Source organism: Rhipicephalus microplus, chromosome X (genome assembly GCF_043290135.1).
Source record: "Rhipicephalus microplus isolate Deutch F79 chromosome X, USDA_Rmic, whole genome shotgun sequence".
Classification (NCBI taxonomy): domain Eukaryota; kingdom Metazoa; phylum Arthropoda; class Arachnida; order Ixodida; family Ixodidae; genus Rhipicephalus; species Rhipicephalus microplus.
In genome coordinates this window covers 496,597,702-496,614,174 of record NC_134710.1, presented here as the reverse complement: position 1 = coordinate 496,614,174, position 16,473 = coordinate 496,597,702, and the positions used below count along the sequence as shown (strand labels likewise).

Here is a 16,473-nt window from a genome sequence, read left to right as displayed (position 1 = left end):
TGCATTTAGAGTTTTATAAAGTGATGACTAGTCTGGTATTGATTATGAACACTAGTATAACGCCTGCTCTAAGACTTGCCTCACGAAGTTTTTGAAACTGCAAGTTATGATGTGTGCCACTTTGCCTGATGGGGTTTGCTTGTTAATGAAACTAGTTAAGAAGGAAACATGTTCCCTTTGCTCGCTAGGTGTGGAAGTTCGTGCCAGCAATAATAGGAAAAAAATAAATGTGCTTTTTGTTTCAAGAGGCTCAAAGAGGAATATTTTACAAAGCTTTTGGTGCTGGTAAAAGCTTAGAAAGACGCTGCAGTCTGCTGTTTTCTTTTATTTACCTTTGCCTTGCTCCTATATTCATTTTTAGAAAAAAGCCAGTGTAACAGACCGGACTATCTGCTATCAGCATTCGCCCTAGGTGATATCGTCTTCTCCTCCTCTCCACCGTTTCGTGCGCTTTACGTTCCTTCCTTTTCTTTCTTTCCCCCTTCCCCGCTGTGAGCGCGGCTGCTTAAGCCCAGCAAATAAACGGCCAGGCGGCTTTCGTTATGGCGAGGCCCAGCCACGTGTTCATCGTCGTCTTGTCTTTGAGCTAAACGATACATGGTGTCAGAAGTGGGATACTGACGTTCGAAATGAACCTCGTCAAGCCCCCGGAACCGCTGCAACTGTCCGGCAACATTAGGAAAAACTGGCTGGTATTCAAGCAGAAGCTGCAGCTGTTCATCACCGCTACGGAACCGGAGAAGCCCCGCCCATCGGCCGTAAAAGCAGCGATTCTTCTGAGCACCGCGGGGGACGAGGCGCTCGAGGTCTACAACAACTTCTCGTTTACGGCAGGTGAGAGCAAAGAAGATTATGACATGTTAGTGCGGAAATTTGAAGAATATTGTGTCGACCAGGGTAATGAAGTCTACGAAAGGCACATGTTTCGACTGGGAAAGCAGGAAGAGGCCGAGCCCTTAGAGCGGTTCCTACGGGACTCAAAAAAGCAAGCAAAGCTGTGCAACTTCGGTACGCTTGAAGAGTCCATGATTAGGGATCAAGTGGTGTTTGGAACAAATAACGCGAAAGTTCGAGAAAAGTTGCTGAGCGACAAAGACTTAAACTTGCAGAAAGCAGAAGAAATTTGCAAAGCTGCTGAGATTGCTGCCATTCAGAGCGCAGCATGGTCAAACGAAAGCCTGCACGTTGACGTTACACGCCGCACACACCGCACGAAGTTTGCGAATGGAACTCGGTGTCGAAATTGTAACATGGTACATGCCCCCGAGCGGTGCCCGGCGTATGGAAAAACTTGTTATGTATGCAAGAAACGAAATCACTTCGCCGCATGCTGCAACAATGCGCGCAGGATAAGCGAGGTTCACAAAGCCGAAGAAAGCGATGAAAATTTTGACATCTTGGGCATCAAAATTTGCGGCGTCACCGGAGATATAGGAGCGGATTGGATGGTTCGCGGAAAAATAGCCGGTCAGGAGGTACAATTCAAAGTAGATACCGGGTCTCAGGCAAATTTGCTGCCCCTAACCCTGTTCAACCGATTCGCCCACGCAAGCACTCCGCGAAAGAGCGCCGCTGTCCTCTCCGCCTACAACAGCAGTACAATCAAACACGTTGGCGTGGCGACCAAAGATCTCGAGATAAACGAAGCACAACATTCAGTCTCGTTCTTTATCGTGAAAAAGGGGCGCCAAGCCATCCTTGGCTTAAAAACATGCCAGCAGTTTGGTCTGGTACCGGTGACGGTGGACGCCGTGAAGGTAGGCGATGGGCAAACGAAATTCCAGCTTGCATTTCCTGACCTCTTCAGCGGCAGCGGCTGCGTCAGGCGACACTACAAAATGGTGCTACGAGAGGATGCCGTTCCAGTCGTGCAGCCTGCCCGCAGAGTACCCATAGCGTTGAAAGGACGCCTGCGACAAGAACTGCAACGAATGGAAACGGCCTCAATCATCGTCAAGGTGGATGAACCAACTGAATGGGTGAGCCCCCTGGTAGTTGTGCACAAGAAGGATGGTACCCTTCGCATTTGCATGGACCCTAGAGCAGTGAACAGGAGCATTAAGCGGGAGCACTATCCTATCCCTTCAAGAGAGGACATAGAGAGCGAGCTGGCAGGAGCACAATATTTCTCCCGGCTCGACGCTAATGCCGGCTTTCATCAGATTTCTTTAGATGAGGCCACCTCACGAATATGCACTTTTGCGACACCATTTGGGCGCTACCGTTTTTTGCGTCTGCCTTTCGGAATTTCCTCAGCCAGCAAGGTGTTCCAGAAAACTCTAACAGAGATGTTCGAAGGGCTGCCGAGAGTGCGCGTCTACGTAGACGACGTTTTAATATGGGGCGACTCAAAGGAACAACACGACGAACGCGTCATCGCAATACTAAGGCGGGCGCAAGAGGAAGGGCTGACTTTTAATCCAGCTAAATGCGTGTTCGGCACCACGCAGGTTGCATTCTTTGGCGACGTTATCGGAAGAGACAGAATTCGTCCGGACCCTGATGTAATCGAAAGCGTCCGTGCCATGCCAGCCCCAAAAGATAAACTGGGTGTGCGCAGATTACTCGGGGTTGTGAACTACTTTCGGAAATACCTGCCAGCTTTGAGTGATAAAACGGCGTTGCTGCGTAGCCTGGTGAAAGAAGCATCGGTGTTTGAGTGGACAACAGCCCATGAGCGCGAATGGGACCAGATCTGCGCAGCGCTTGCTAATCCTCCATTGCTGGCTTTTTTTGATGAAAAAAGAAACACTAAGATAACTGCGGACGCCTCAGGAACAGGTATTGGCGCTGCCTTATTGCAAAGACACGGGGATGACTGGCGCCCAGTGACCTACGCCTCAAGAGCGCTGACGCCGAGTGAAGAGCGATACGCCCAGATAGAAAAGAAAACACTGGCAATTGTTCTCGCTTGTGAAAAATTTCATAAGTTCGTGTATGAACGAAGCATTACGATAGAAACTGATCACAGGCCATTACATGCGATTGCCGAAAAGAACATTGGAGATATGCCACCCAGGATACAGCAGTTTTTCATCCGTCCTATGAAATATGATTTTTTGTTGCAGTTTGTACCTGGTAGGGACCTGTTACTCGCAGACCTGCTGTCTCGGGCTGCACTACCAACTGGTGGAGGCGACCAAGTCGAGGACGTCGACGTCCACACAACGCAAGTAGTCACCAGCATCATAAGCAAAGCGACTATGTTGCGGCTGCAGAAGGAAACCCTCGAAGATCTGCTTCTCAGCCGCAACATGAAACAAATGGAAAATGGCATGGCAATAGACGGTGCACTGAAACTGTATGCGGAAGAGCTATCCGTGGTCAATAGAGTGGTGCTACAGGGTTGCAAAGTTGTGGTGCCTAAATCAATGCGTGCGGAAATTCTTGAGCGAATTCACGAAGGCCACTTAGGTATGAACAAGTGCAAAGCTAGAGCCCGTAGACTGGTTTTCTGGCTGGAAATGAGCAGCAACATTGAGCGACGAGCGCAAACGTGCAGCGTATGTCGAAAGTACGCATACAGTCAACCGAGGGAACCCCTCCTGCTACAGCCAACGCCTGACCGACCGTGGCATCGCGTAGGCATAGACCTATTTACATTCGCTGGAGAACACTATTTACATTCGCTGGAGCACCGACAATGGGGCTCAATTTGCATCGCGAGAGTTCGCGTCCTTCGTGCGCCGATATGACTTCGAGCATATCACCTCAAGTCCAGAGTTCCCACGATCAAATGGCTTAGCTGAAAAGGGGGTACAGATCGTGAAGCGTATTCTAAAGAAAACCCACGAGTCCCGGGGTGATATATGGCTTGGTCTGTTGGCTTATCGATATTCTCCCCTTGACAGCGGTCACTCATCCGGAGAACTACTGCAAGGTCGTCGCCTGCACGCCACTCTTCCAGAATACAACGTCGACGGAGGCATACCCGTATGGAAACAGCAACAGTCTTCCCGAGGCAGGCCACTACCACCCTTGGAAGCCGGAAATGTGGTCAGGATCAAACATGGAAGCTGGTCACGCCGAACGACAGTGGTACGAGAGACTGCACCACGATCATACGTGGTAAGAACGGAAGACCATGGGCTCCTGAGACGGAACCGACAACACTTGCTGCGAACGGACGAAAACTTCAACGACAAGGTCAGCCCCGAGGGTAATCCGAACCCCGACGTGAGGCCCCCGACGAAGTTCAGTGATGGACACCGCGGCAACATCACGCCGGACAACCCACTGGGGTGTCACCAGGTGCAACCAGCTCAACCAGAAGAAGATTAGAGCGCCACCATTTCTCCAGACACTCCAGGAAGCCCACTGGCTGGCCTGCGCAGGTCAGGACGCCAGCGCAGCGAACCGAAGCGCCTTCACTACGGGCCATCCTTCCATCAAGTAAATGAGTGCAAAAGAAATCAGTGTTTTGAAAATGTGTGAAGAGAAGATGTAACAGACCGGACTATCTGCTATCAGTATTCGCCCTAGGCGATATCGTCTTCTCCTCCTCTTCACCGTTTCGTGCGCTTTACGTTCCTTCCTTTTCTTTCCCCCTTCCCCGCTGTGAACGCGGCTACTTAAGCCCAGCAAATAAACGGCCAGGCGTCTTTCGTTATGGCGAGGCCCAGCCACGTGTTCATCGTCGTCTTGTCTCTGAGCTAAACGATACAGCCAGGACACTGCAGTGGAAATGCCATTTAACATTAGATTAGAGAACACACTGTGATGTAACACGGAGCTTCCACGCTCCCCCTCCGAATGTCTTTTGAAGCATTCCCCCTATTGCAATAAATGATGACCTCATACTTACCCGTTTTCATTTTAATGAATTAAATTTATTTTTCATTTAATTGCAGCAAAGAAACTTGTTCAAAATCTAGTTTGTTTCGGGACTCATTTATATTGCTTTGCCCAACACCCACCATTATTCACAACAAGGAAACAACCAGATGAACTGGTCCTACCCATAAAGATGTCTCACTTATTTAGCAACCACACCAGGTACACTTTTGTAATAAGAGCATGGGTTTTACAAAAAGACGAAAGTACAAGATTCTGCACGTGGAGATATGCTAGCTGATGTTAAGGTCGCTGAAAAGTAAGTTTTGTCTTTAGAGACATAGGAGAACATAAAGTTGCTGAAAAGTAAGTTTTGTATTTTCAGACATATAAAAACTTAGAAACAAGTTCTTCAGTAAATTTATGTATGTGCGTGAATCTAGAAATATAAATGACTTATGAAAGCTTTGTTTCTTTATTAAAATGCTCTTAGCTTAGAGCTTAACAATATACCTGGTAAGGGCTCCCAAGAAAGGTAGGAAGTCATAATTCACTTGCAATTTATCTATTAACGTTTCATAAGAAATGCTTTCATATGCCCCCCGCAGGGGCGCCTGCACAAGTAGGCGTTTGGTGTGTAGCGACACCACGGACCCGAGCTAACGGGGGAGTTTCTACTCCCTCCCACGCCTAGCCGTGCGTGCGTGGCTTTGCCGTGTCCGGGGAAAAGGGGATCCTGGGGGTTGAGCCGACGCTGGGTGATTGGACCTCTAAGGCCCCCCCGGCAGAGGCAACACACCCCTTTGGCCCCGGCTTCACGTAGACGGCACCCCTGGGCTGACCCACCCAGGGGAAATCGGCAGTCGCCTTTTCTTATCTCTCTCTCTCTACATCTTCGTCTTTATCTCTCACTTTTTATCTTTCCTGTCTTCTCCTCTCTTCTGTTTACTTCCAAACTTCCTGGCGGCTAGGGTTAACCCTGTGCAAACAGCCTACCTTGGTCTAGGTGCATTGGGTTATAGTAGCGTTGTACGGCTGGCGTCTGCAGGTTTTAGCACCCGCAAACTTGTAGCGTCCCCTCGTTGGTCTCCGTGGTGGGTGGCCGCCAACGCTTCTGAAGAAAATTAAACTGGCATGCATAGAGCATTTCCATTATTAAGTGATCGTACCGACTTAAAGCGCGTACGCACCGAAGACTTAGGATTTTTCAACCGATCAACTGAGAACTTCCCCCATTTTCATGTTATACATAGTGAGATAAGCAGCAAGCAAGCCAAAACTGTATCCCCCTTTGTAGTAGCCAGATGACTCACAGAAACTCTAGGAGCCGGGTACAAAGTTACCAAAATGGCCAGCGGAGACCTCCTCCTGGAAAATCGAGAAAAATAACAGTTTGAAAAGCTGCAGAATCTTTCAACTTTTCGTGATACTCCCATCACTGTAACGCCACACAGATCTATGAACACAACCCGTCGAGTAGTATCTGATGCTGATTTGCTCGGCTTGACTGAAGACGAACTTCTGGAGGGGTGGAAGAGTCAGAATGTGACCAATGTACAAAGGATCACCATTAGAAGAGACAACAAGGTAACACCAACAAAACACCTAATACTCACGTTCGCTTCCAGTAATCTGCCAGAAAATATTCAAACAGGGTACACTAAGACTAAGCGAGTGTCGTGTGTTCTTGTCCTCTTCGTCCCCGTGAAAATTGCGCTACTACACCATATGGTTAAATGATGTCTCACCAACTAGCCCAGCTCTCAACCCTACTGAACTACACTAAGACGTCGATCAGACCGTACATACCTAACCCACGTCGTTGTTTCAAATGCCAGAAATATGGCCATGGCTCACAAAGCTGTCATGGTCACCAAACTTGTGCACAATGTGGAGTGTCAGGCCACAACTCTGACAATTGCGAAGAACCATCACACTGTGTGAACTGTGGCGGAAATCATGCCGCATACTCACGGTCTTGCTCATTTTGGAAAAAAGAAAAAGAAATTATCACATTGAAAATTAATGAAAATATCACATTCAAGGAAGCAAGACGAAGAGTGTCGCCATTTTATGGCGCTACATATGCTGATGCGGCGCGTCAGGGGGCAACTCCGCACCAGCCCTCGTCACTCTTTCGGCCAGCGCAGAGCGAGCCGACAGCTGTGGCACCTGCCCCCAAGGCGGCAGTAGTTCAGTCTACTCCGCCGCCTAGCGAATTGAGGCCGGAGACTCCAGGGTCCTCTGGTCTCAAGGCCTCCCCTCACCAGGCGAGGCCTAAAATCTGAACCACCAGCTCGCATGTGCGGGCAACCAGTGCCTCTGGGGAGGCAATGGATACAACGGTACCCTTGGTACCAAAAGAGCGGCGCGCCTCCTTGGAGCGCGTTAAGAACAATAAAAAACCAATAACGGGGCCGGACGACCGTCCTGCCACCTGAATTAACGAGCTCACTCCAACACAGGATACTCTTTGTACACACAGCAGTATCTCTCTTGTTTAAATATGCAGACAGAAATATTACAGTGGAACATCCGAGGCCTTCTTCGAAACCTCGATGACTTACAAGAACTCCTCCATGAACACAATCCAAAAGTGCTGTGTGTACAGGAGACACACTTAAAACGAACAAACACAAACTTTTTACGTAACTACATAATCTTCCGAAAGGATAGAGATGATGCCATGCTACCATCCGGTGGTGTAGTAGTTATAGTAAGTCAAGGTATAGCATGCACACAATTACCCCTTCAAACTTCTCTCGAGGCGGTGGCTGTCCGAGCAGTTATTCTAAACAAACTTGTCACTGTTTGCTCTTTGTGCATACCTCCGCACCACCGTCTTGAAAAACTTCAATTCCAGTCTTTAATCGACGAACTACCTGAACCTTATCTGGTCCTTGGGGACCTGAACGCACATAATGGTCTGTGGGGTGACTCTCGCTGTGATGCCCGAGGTCGTCTCATTGAACAATTCCTCATTTCATCGGGTGCTTGTCTGTTGAATAGGAAAGAGGCAACATACTATAACCTTGCCAACAAAACTTACTCTTCCATAGACCTCAGTATCGCATCTCCTTCACTTGTACCATTACTTCAGTGGAAAGTCATAAATAATCCATACGGAAGTGACCAATTCCCTTTATTTTTGAGTACACCAATAATAAATGAATGTCCTCCACATGATCCCAAATGGCTGGTAAACAAAGCCAACTGGGAACGATTTCAAAAGCTTACTCACCTAAATTGGACTGACATATGCGGGTTAGGCATAGATGAAGCTGTGCAGTACTTCACGGCTTTTCTTACTGACGCAGCAACCAAGTGCATTCCACAAACATCTGGACTGCCCGGCAAACGACACGTTCCGGGGTGGAACACTGAGTGCCAGAATGCGCGAAAAGAACAGAACAGGGCATGGAGGTTGCTGCGGAACTCGCCGACAGCGGAAAACCTTGAGAGCTTTAGGAAAATAAAATCTCGAGGCAGGAGAACGCGTCGGCAGGCCAGAAAAGAAAGCTGGCACAAGTTTTTATCAGGGATAAATTCATATACACAAGAGGCTAAAGTCTGGAACATGGTTCGTAGGGTAGCAGGAAGACAAGTACACTCACTCCCACTCGCAAACACACAGGGTGATAGCCTGGAAGATCAAGCGAACTTCCTCGGTGCACACTACGAGCAGGTGTCTAGCTCGTCACACTACACTGAAGCTTTCCAAAGACACAAAGCAAAGATTGAAAAGCAGAAACTAGAATCCAAGTGCACAAATTACGAGGAATAAAACCAACCTTTCAACTTAGCTGAGCTACAAACATCACTAAACTCTTGCAATAATTCCGCTCCAGGCTACGACCGTGTCACATATGAAATGTTGAAAAACTTGCCGCTCGAAACGCGAAAAACTTTACTCTCTCTATACAATGCTATCTGGCTTTCAGGCACCATCCCTGCTTCCTGGAAAGAGGCTATTGTTATCCCTATTTTGAAACAGGGCAAGTACCCTTCCTCAGTTTCAAGTTATAGGCCCATTGCACTAACCAGCTGCGTTTGTAAACTTTTTGAAAAAATGATAAACCGCCGACTTTTACATTTCCTTGAAACACACAATCTGCTCGACCAATTTCAGTGTGGGTTTCGGGAGGGTAGATTCACCACCGACCATCTGGTGCGTATCGAGGCACAGATCCGAGACGCTTTTGTCCACAAACAATATTTCCTCTCAGTGTTTCTCGATATCGAGAAGGCTTACGACACAACATGGCGTTTTGGGATATTAAGAGACTTGTTTTACCTGGGTGTGCGTGGTAGAATGCTTTCCATATTCGAAAGTTACTTGTCCAATCGGAAATTCCGCGTCCGTGTGGGCAGTACTCTCTCCGAAATATTTGTGCAAGAAACGGGAGTACCGCAAGGTGGTGTACTTAGTTGTACACTTTTTATTATAAAAATGAATTCCTTGCACCTGTCCATCCCCCGCAACATGTTCTATTCCACATATTTCGATGACGTCCAGCTTGGCTTTAAGTCATGCAACCTAGCAATGTGTGAGCGACAGGTTCAGTTAGGTTTAAACAAGGTATCCAAATGGGCAGAGAAAAACGGATTGCAGCTGAACCCTGGAAAAAGCACGTGTGTCTTGTTCTCCCGAAAGAGAGGCATGCACTCAGAACCCGACATTGAACTGGACGGCCAACGTCTGTCTGTGAAGGCGGAGCATAAATTCCTAGGCTTAATCTTGGACAACAAGTTGACCTTCGTACCACACATAAAGTATTTAAAAACAAAATGTTCAAAAGCCATGAATGTTATAAAAGTGTTGTCACGTACTACGTGGGGTAGTGAAAGGCAATGCCTCATGAACCTCTATAGATGCCTTATTCGTACCCGCTTAGATTATGGGGCCGTTGTCTATCAGTCTGCCACTCAAAGTGCCTTGAAAATGCTGGACCCCGTGCACCATTTGGGCATCCGCCTTTCTACGGGTGCTTTTCGCACCAGCCCCGTAGAAAGCCTTTACGTTGAGTCAAATGAGTGGTCGCTTCATCTGCAAAGAACCTACATGTCCTTTGTATATTTCCTTAAGGTGAAAGCAGACAAGAGGCACCCCTCATACTCTACTATTAATGACTTGGCGAGCTCCATTCTTTTTCAAAACAGGCCTTCAATGAGGCAGCCCTTCTCAGTTCGCCTGAAGGGTCTAGCTGAGGACACTGGAGTGTCACTCGAACACAGTTTAATGGCTCCTGTAGCATACCCGCCACCGTGGCAGTGGCAGACTATAGACTGCGATGTGTCTTTCCTAGAGGTTACAAAGCATGCACCTATTGCCCATATCCGAACATACTTTCTGAAACTTCAACACAAATACACATGTCCTGAGTTCTTCACAGATGCCTCCAAGACTAACTACTCTGTGTCCTACGCTGCTGTTGGCCCTTCCTTTTCGGATGCTGGCCCTCTACATCCAGGCACAAGTATCTTCACAGCGGAAGCTTACGCGATACTTGGGGCAGCTAAACACATCAAACAATCACAAATACAAAAAGCAGTAATTTATACAGACTCCCTCAGTGTGGTAACGGCTCTGCATAGTCTTAAAAAAACAAAAAAACGCTGTCGTCGTTTCACTTTACTCCATTTTATGCACACTTTACACACTCAACCGACATGTAGTTGTGTGTTGGGTGCCAGGGCACCGTGAGATTCAAGGCAACATAATGGCGGATCAGCTTGCGGCATCCGCCCACGAAAGCACCGCCATTACACCTTCATCAATCACAGCCCTTGATCTTAAGCCGTCTCTCAAACGAAAACTCAGGGACTACTGGTAGAGCAAGTGGGATACACACACACAAAACAAACTACACGTTATCAAGCCACACCTTGGCCATTGGCCACCCGTATCAAAATCACGTCTAGCAGAGGTAACACTAACAAGACTCAAGATAGGACACACATACACGACACACACACATCTTTTATCCGGTGGTGATCCACCATTGTGTGATAAATGTGGTTCTTCACGTTTTAAATCAATGTAAACATTTAGACACTCTAAGAAGACACCACTTCCCACTATCCTACCGACAACATATACCTTTACACCCTGCAATGTTCGTCGGTAGGGAACCGCGTTTTAGTCACAAATCATTATTAGCGTTTTTAAAGGAAATTCATAATTTTCATATCATATACCCGGGCATACCGTAGCACGACCTCTCTAGAGAGGTTTTTGCTGCGGTGGCTACACAGGAAAGCACTTGCCTCACGGCCCTTGGACGCAAGGGTATGAATGAGTGAGGCACTTGTGCTAATGTCATACATATCCACCATCGTCTTATTATCACCAACTTTTGTCATCATTCACACCGCACACATCTTTCACGGCATGGTCATCATTTTATTACTTGTATGTTCTTACCCGCCTTATCGCGAGGAATTTTATGGCCCCTATACAGCCGCTTATCACAATCATTGTCCATATTTTTAGTAAGATGAAATGGCACTCTTTGGCCAACAAATGGCCCTTGCGCCAAAAAACACCATATATCATCATCATGCTTTCATATGCCATAGTTCTTAGGCAAAAAGCCTTGAGCAGCATTTTAGCACTGAAGCACTCGAGATATGACTCAGTGCTTGGACTGAAATGGAAATGCGTAGGTGAAAATCTTTACCGCTGGTTCATAGTTATCACAAGCGCAAAATTGAATTATGCGATATGAAAACTCGGACACATGATATATCCCCAGGCAAGTTCGCATGTCTGCTTTTATTTATGCTGCCGTGCATCTTTTCAGTTGTCAGTTGGCATTTGCGCCCCTTTATTTCTGTCTGGTGTCCATGTTTGCATGCCCTTTCTTTTAACAGTAAGACAAACCAGCTAGCTCAGCTCTGTTATTGTAGTGCTCATGCCGACTTTTCTCTCCTGAAATAAATTGTCCAATTTATTACAGGTAACATAAATACATGAAATCTGGAAGAATTCTTAATGCATACTCATTGTTCATCATGCATTGACAACTTCTTATCTTTGTAAGATACAAACGCCTTTTAAAAACCCCTTCATATACATTTGTCTTTTAACACACTAGTTAGTGCGAAGTAATGTCAAATGTACTGTAATTTATTCAATGGAGAGCTTACCTGACCTGTTAATCATCTTGGTTCATTTTGTTCAAGAATTTTCAACATTTTTTGAATAAAATTACTATAGCATGTGTATAACTTATTGCCTACTTTAAAAACAGGTTCTTATTTTGTAATAACAGATGCTAATAGCTTACTAAAGCAACTTCAATGATCTTTGGGCCTGCATCAAGAAGCTGTTATACGTTAACAGCACATCTTTATAGCAGTATTGAGCCTTTAGCAAACCATTATGTACAATCAATCTACTTAATGGTGTAATAAGCTAGCCTGGTGAAAAGCTAGAAGCAGTATGCAATTGAATCTGAAATATAATATGGAGAAAAATAGCAGCAAATTTACATGTCAAAGAGGCTCTAGGTTTTGCGTTAAGAATTGTATGTGCTGTCATTTGTTTTTAGTTAAGAAATGGGTCCTGTTGGGCAAGTAATATTTACAGTTGGATAAGCAATGTACTTTCTTGTTAGACGATTTTAGAGGAAAAAACAAACCCTTATCAGGGAGGGCATGAGATTTTGCATTGTCATATTACAGTCATTAGTGAACCTTACATACTGCATTAATCGAGAAGAGATTGTGCTCAAATACCATGAAATATGTAATTTTTTCGGCACTGTGAGTCCACGCGGTATGTGCATCATTCATCTGTGTGATTCTTGGAGGTTTGGGTGGGGTAGTTGCAAGAGAGATGCATATTCAGGTATTTTTTACAGTAAACATGTTCCCACCACCGTGTATCACAATCGACATTGCAGAATTTTACAAAAATATGGGTACATTTTCCACGCACATTTCGTGAATCAACGTCTGCCAATTGTTCCCCAGGCACTCATGTTTTCTTTTATTTTTTCCTGCCCACGCTGCTAAATTGTTATATGCCCTTTTCTTCACAATATGCCCTATTTTCGTTTTCTAATGTAAATTTGAAGAAAGAAAATCGGACAAAAGATAACTTGCCGCGGGCAGAGACCAAATTTGCAACCTTCGAATAACAGGGCCGATACTCTACCAACTGAAATACCACGGTAGCCACCTCTCTGTTCTCGTAACGGGGTATATAAAAATTAAACGTAGGAGCGTGGCCAGTAGCGATGATGGTGAGTGTGGAACACTTTTTTGTGTCTGTTTGGCGTCGCGTAGTTTGTGAGCTTATTATGAGTTGGCTGCTGACCAATCATTCTTCGTATACTACCAAAAGGCAGCAAGTATGTCAGAACGAGTTTCTCATTATGAATGACGGAAGGAAGTGCATTTAAGCGCTTTTTTTGTTTTTTTGTTAGACACAGTAATATTGAAATCTAACAGACCACCATGCCATTTAGCGTGATTGTGCATTAGATCTCATTATTATTGAGTCTAACAAAGAAAACAAGCCCTTAAATGTACTTTTCCTTTTTTTGTTTCGACACTACGGTCTTGATGGGCAATTCATTGATGTTACTACTTGGTTATGCATGCCTCATTCACTGTGACGGGTGCATTTCACGTGGACATGTAAGGTGTTTTATAACATGCTCAAGTAATAGCACCGATTAACATTAGACTAGTTCACATGAAAGGCTGGGAGATGAGTACTCCCTGGCTTTTGCAAATAATGTACACTTACCAGAAGCAGCTTAGAAATTTAAAATAACGCTATTCCCGAAACACACTTTCTTTTTACATTTCTATAGCATCAAGTTTATTTGCAATGGCATCGAGCCGAGTTGACAAATAAACAAATATTCACAAATTGCCTCACGTCTTTTTTTACACTGTGGTTGAATAAGCTTGCACCCATACACAAGTAAAATTAAATCCTAGGGTTTCTCGCGCCATGGCAAACACACAATATTATGATAAATATCACGTCAAAGGGGCATGCACACGGTCCCGCATTTACTTTGTGCACCACTTCACCCATCACGACACAGTCCACGCATACACCACGTCATTCATCGTAAAACGATCGACGTTTACATTTCCAATCGCCGCGAAAACATTTCGCGACAGAAAGCCCGAACATTTCGGCGTCCGTCATGCCTGTGGCGCACGGACGAATCAATCTGTACGCAGCGGAGCTTCAGCGCGTCAGCGGAAACGAAAGTTTCTTGCGTCGCGTCAAACACATTATCGCACGCCAAAGGGGCATACACTACACACTCTCAAATTAACGTTAAAGATCACTGCGTCCATCGTAAAACGATCTGCACAGCCACACGTAACATAGGTCAGCGAAAAACCCAAACATCTACGACGTACGGCTTCAACCTGCCTCGCAAAAACCACTCTGTGGGCGCCGCTATCTTAGATAAAAAATAACAAAAATGAACACAACAAACCGGAACCGCGTTTAGATCACCTGACCTCCTTCAGTTAATAGCGGCGCCACGTACTCCCCATACATCTCTTGGGATATGATACGGAAAAACGCGCCCGGGATTAATGCGCTCGTGCAGTGGCAACACCCTCTCGATTTTCTACAGAACTATCCAACCCCTCCTTTCCACACGCGCTACGCCACGCTATGTGTCCGACCACTCGACAGCTCGACTGGCGCGAGCCGGCAGGAACGCACGGCTCCCCTGTAGACGCTGTTAGTTTTTTTCCGTTGGATGGATGGATGGATGGATGGATGGATGGATGGATGGATGGATGGATGGATGGATGGATGGATGGATGGATGGATGGATGGATGGATGGATGGATGGATGGATGAATGGATGGATGGATGGATGAATGGATGGATGGATGGATGGATGTGGCTGTACCTTGTAGATCGGGCAGCGTCTAACGCCACCTAGCCGTAATACTAAGTGAACTAACCATTAGATTTATCTTTTTTTCCCTTTAAATAGCGAGGTTGAGGATGCACTGCGACAGTGAGAACAGATTGTCTTCCAACCTCCTGTGTTTCCGAAACCCATTCTGCAGTTCCCCCAGCACCCCCTCATTCTCTATGCATGCCTGCAGTCTTTCCTTTATAATCTGCTACGCCAGCCTGTAGACCACTGATGTCACTGTTATAGGACGGTAGTTGTTTATGTCAGCTCTGTTCCCCTTTCCTTTATAGATCATGCTCATCCTGCTAAGTTTCCATCCGTCGGGAACTTCACCGTCAATTATTAGTTTGCTCACTGCCTCTCTCAAAGCCTGCTTAGACTTCGGACCCAATGTCTTTATCAGCAAAAATGGAATGCCATCTGGCCCTGTTGATGTACTACTAGGAACCCTTTTCTCAGTCCTTTCCCACTCTCGTTGTGAAAATGGAGCCATTGCACCACTTGACTCATCCTTGTCAATTGTGGTGCATAAAGCACGTCTTTGTTGAAATATTTCTGTCACCCTTGTTCTTATATAATCAATAGCTTCGTACCCTTCTAGCCTAGCACCTTGGGCTGTAGTTGTAAACCTCTGTTCTAGGCTCGTCTCATTTCTGAGAGAGTTTAGAAGGTTTTGAAATTTCGCAGCTGCCTTTCTATCTTTTTTATGTACTTTTGCCAGCCACTGAGCTCCCTTTCTTGTAATCTTTTCATTGATCAGAAGGGATGCATCCCTTCTACAGCTTAGAAAGGTTTCAAATTTTCTTTCGACATCATCTGTCGGTTCACCCCGCTGCTTAGCATGTCTGTGTTCCCTAGAGGCTTCCTGACGTTTTGCTATGGCTCTTTTTACTTCCTCATCCCACCAACATTTGGGTTTGTGTCTTCTTTTAAGGGGTGACTTGTCACGCGTCTTAGCAAGCTCAAACAGTCTAATTAGATTCGTGTATGTCCACACTGTTTTATTATCCTCCGTGATTACTTTCTCAATTTGTTTAGTAGCTATTTCAATTTGCCTTTCTGGATGAAAATTTTCATGTAGTTGCTCATCTTGTCTCCTTCCCACTTTGACTGCTCTTCCAAAACTTAGCTTGATACGTTTGTGATCACTACCCAGTCTTCTGGAGCCACCTTCATCTATGTGCATTCCCCTGAGCTTATCATACATCCTTTGTGACATCAGTGCATAATCTATCGTCGACTTCATCCTTCCTACCTCCCATGTAATTTGCCCTTCACACTTCTCGGTACTGTTGCAAATGATCAAATCAAGCCTTTGACACATATTCATGATCATTTTGCCTGTGGGGTTGGTATACCCATCTATATCTGCTACGTGCGCATTCATATCTCCTAGTATAATTATTTCGCACTCTCCTCCTAACTCCTGAATGTCCTTTGATATACACTCTACCATTGCCTGGGTTTCCTCTCTGGCCTTTGCTGCCGTCCACAAGTACACGAAACCAAGGAGTGTCATTTGCCCTGCCACTTTTTCTTTTAGCCATAAATGTTCCTTGCACTCCTGCTTGACCCTTTGCCAGTCTATACTTTTATGAATGAATGCCTCAATACCACCCTCCTTTCTGCTGCCTTCTGTTCTAGTACAATATTCTCACGCGTAGTCCGGATTGTTCGGAGGTTGTTTCATGTCTCTGAGATGTGTTTCTACAAAAACCTATAACCCTGGCCTCTCCTCCCTTAGCTGTTCTTCTATCTCTTCCCACTTCAGCCTGTTCCTACCACC

At 45.9% G+C, this 16,473-nt stretch overlaps 1 protein-coding gene across 1 annotated transcript; it reads left to right on the top strand.

Moving 5' to 3' along the window:
- Positions 1–629: 629 nt before the first annotated feature.
- On the top strand, positions 630–4,281 carry LOC142775550 (uncharacterized). The gene is made up of 3 exons (XM_075877009.1): positions 630–2,309; positions 3,069–3,301; positions 3,852–4,281. Exons 1-3 carry the CDS (start codon positions 630–632, stop codon positions 4,279–4,281), a joined length of 2,343 nt encoding a protein of 780 aa, XP_075733124.1.
- Positions 4,282–16,473: the final 12,192 nt, after the last annotated feature.

What these genes read in the sequence shown, in the direction of transcription:
- LOC142775550 (XM_075877009.1), top strand. Translation starts at nt 630, where the DNA reads ATGAACCTCGTCAAGCCCCCGGAACCGCTGCAACTGTCCGGCAACATT. An exon ending in TGTTCGAAGGGCTGCCGAGA is followed by an intron (nt 2,310 to 3,068) that starts GTGCGCGTCTAC and finishes TTTTTGTTGCAG; the next exon opens with TTTGTACCTGGTAGGGACCT. An exon ending in ATAGACGGTGCACTGAAACT is followed by an intron (nt 3,302 to 3,851) that starts GTATGCGGAAGA and finishes TCCCCTTGACAG; the next exon opens with CGGTCACTCATCCGGAGAAC.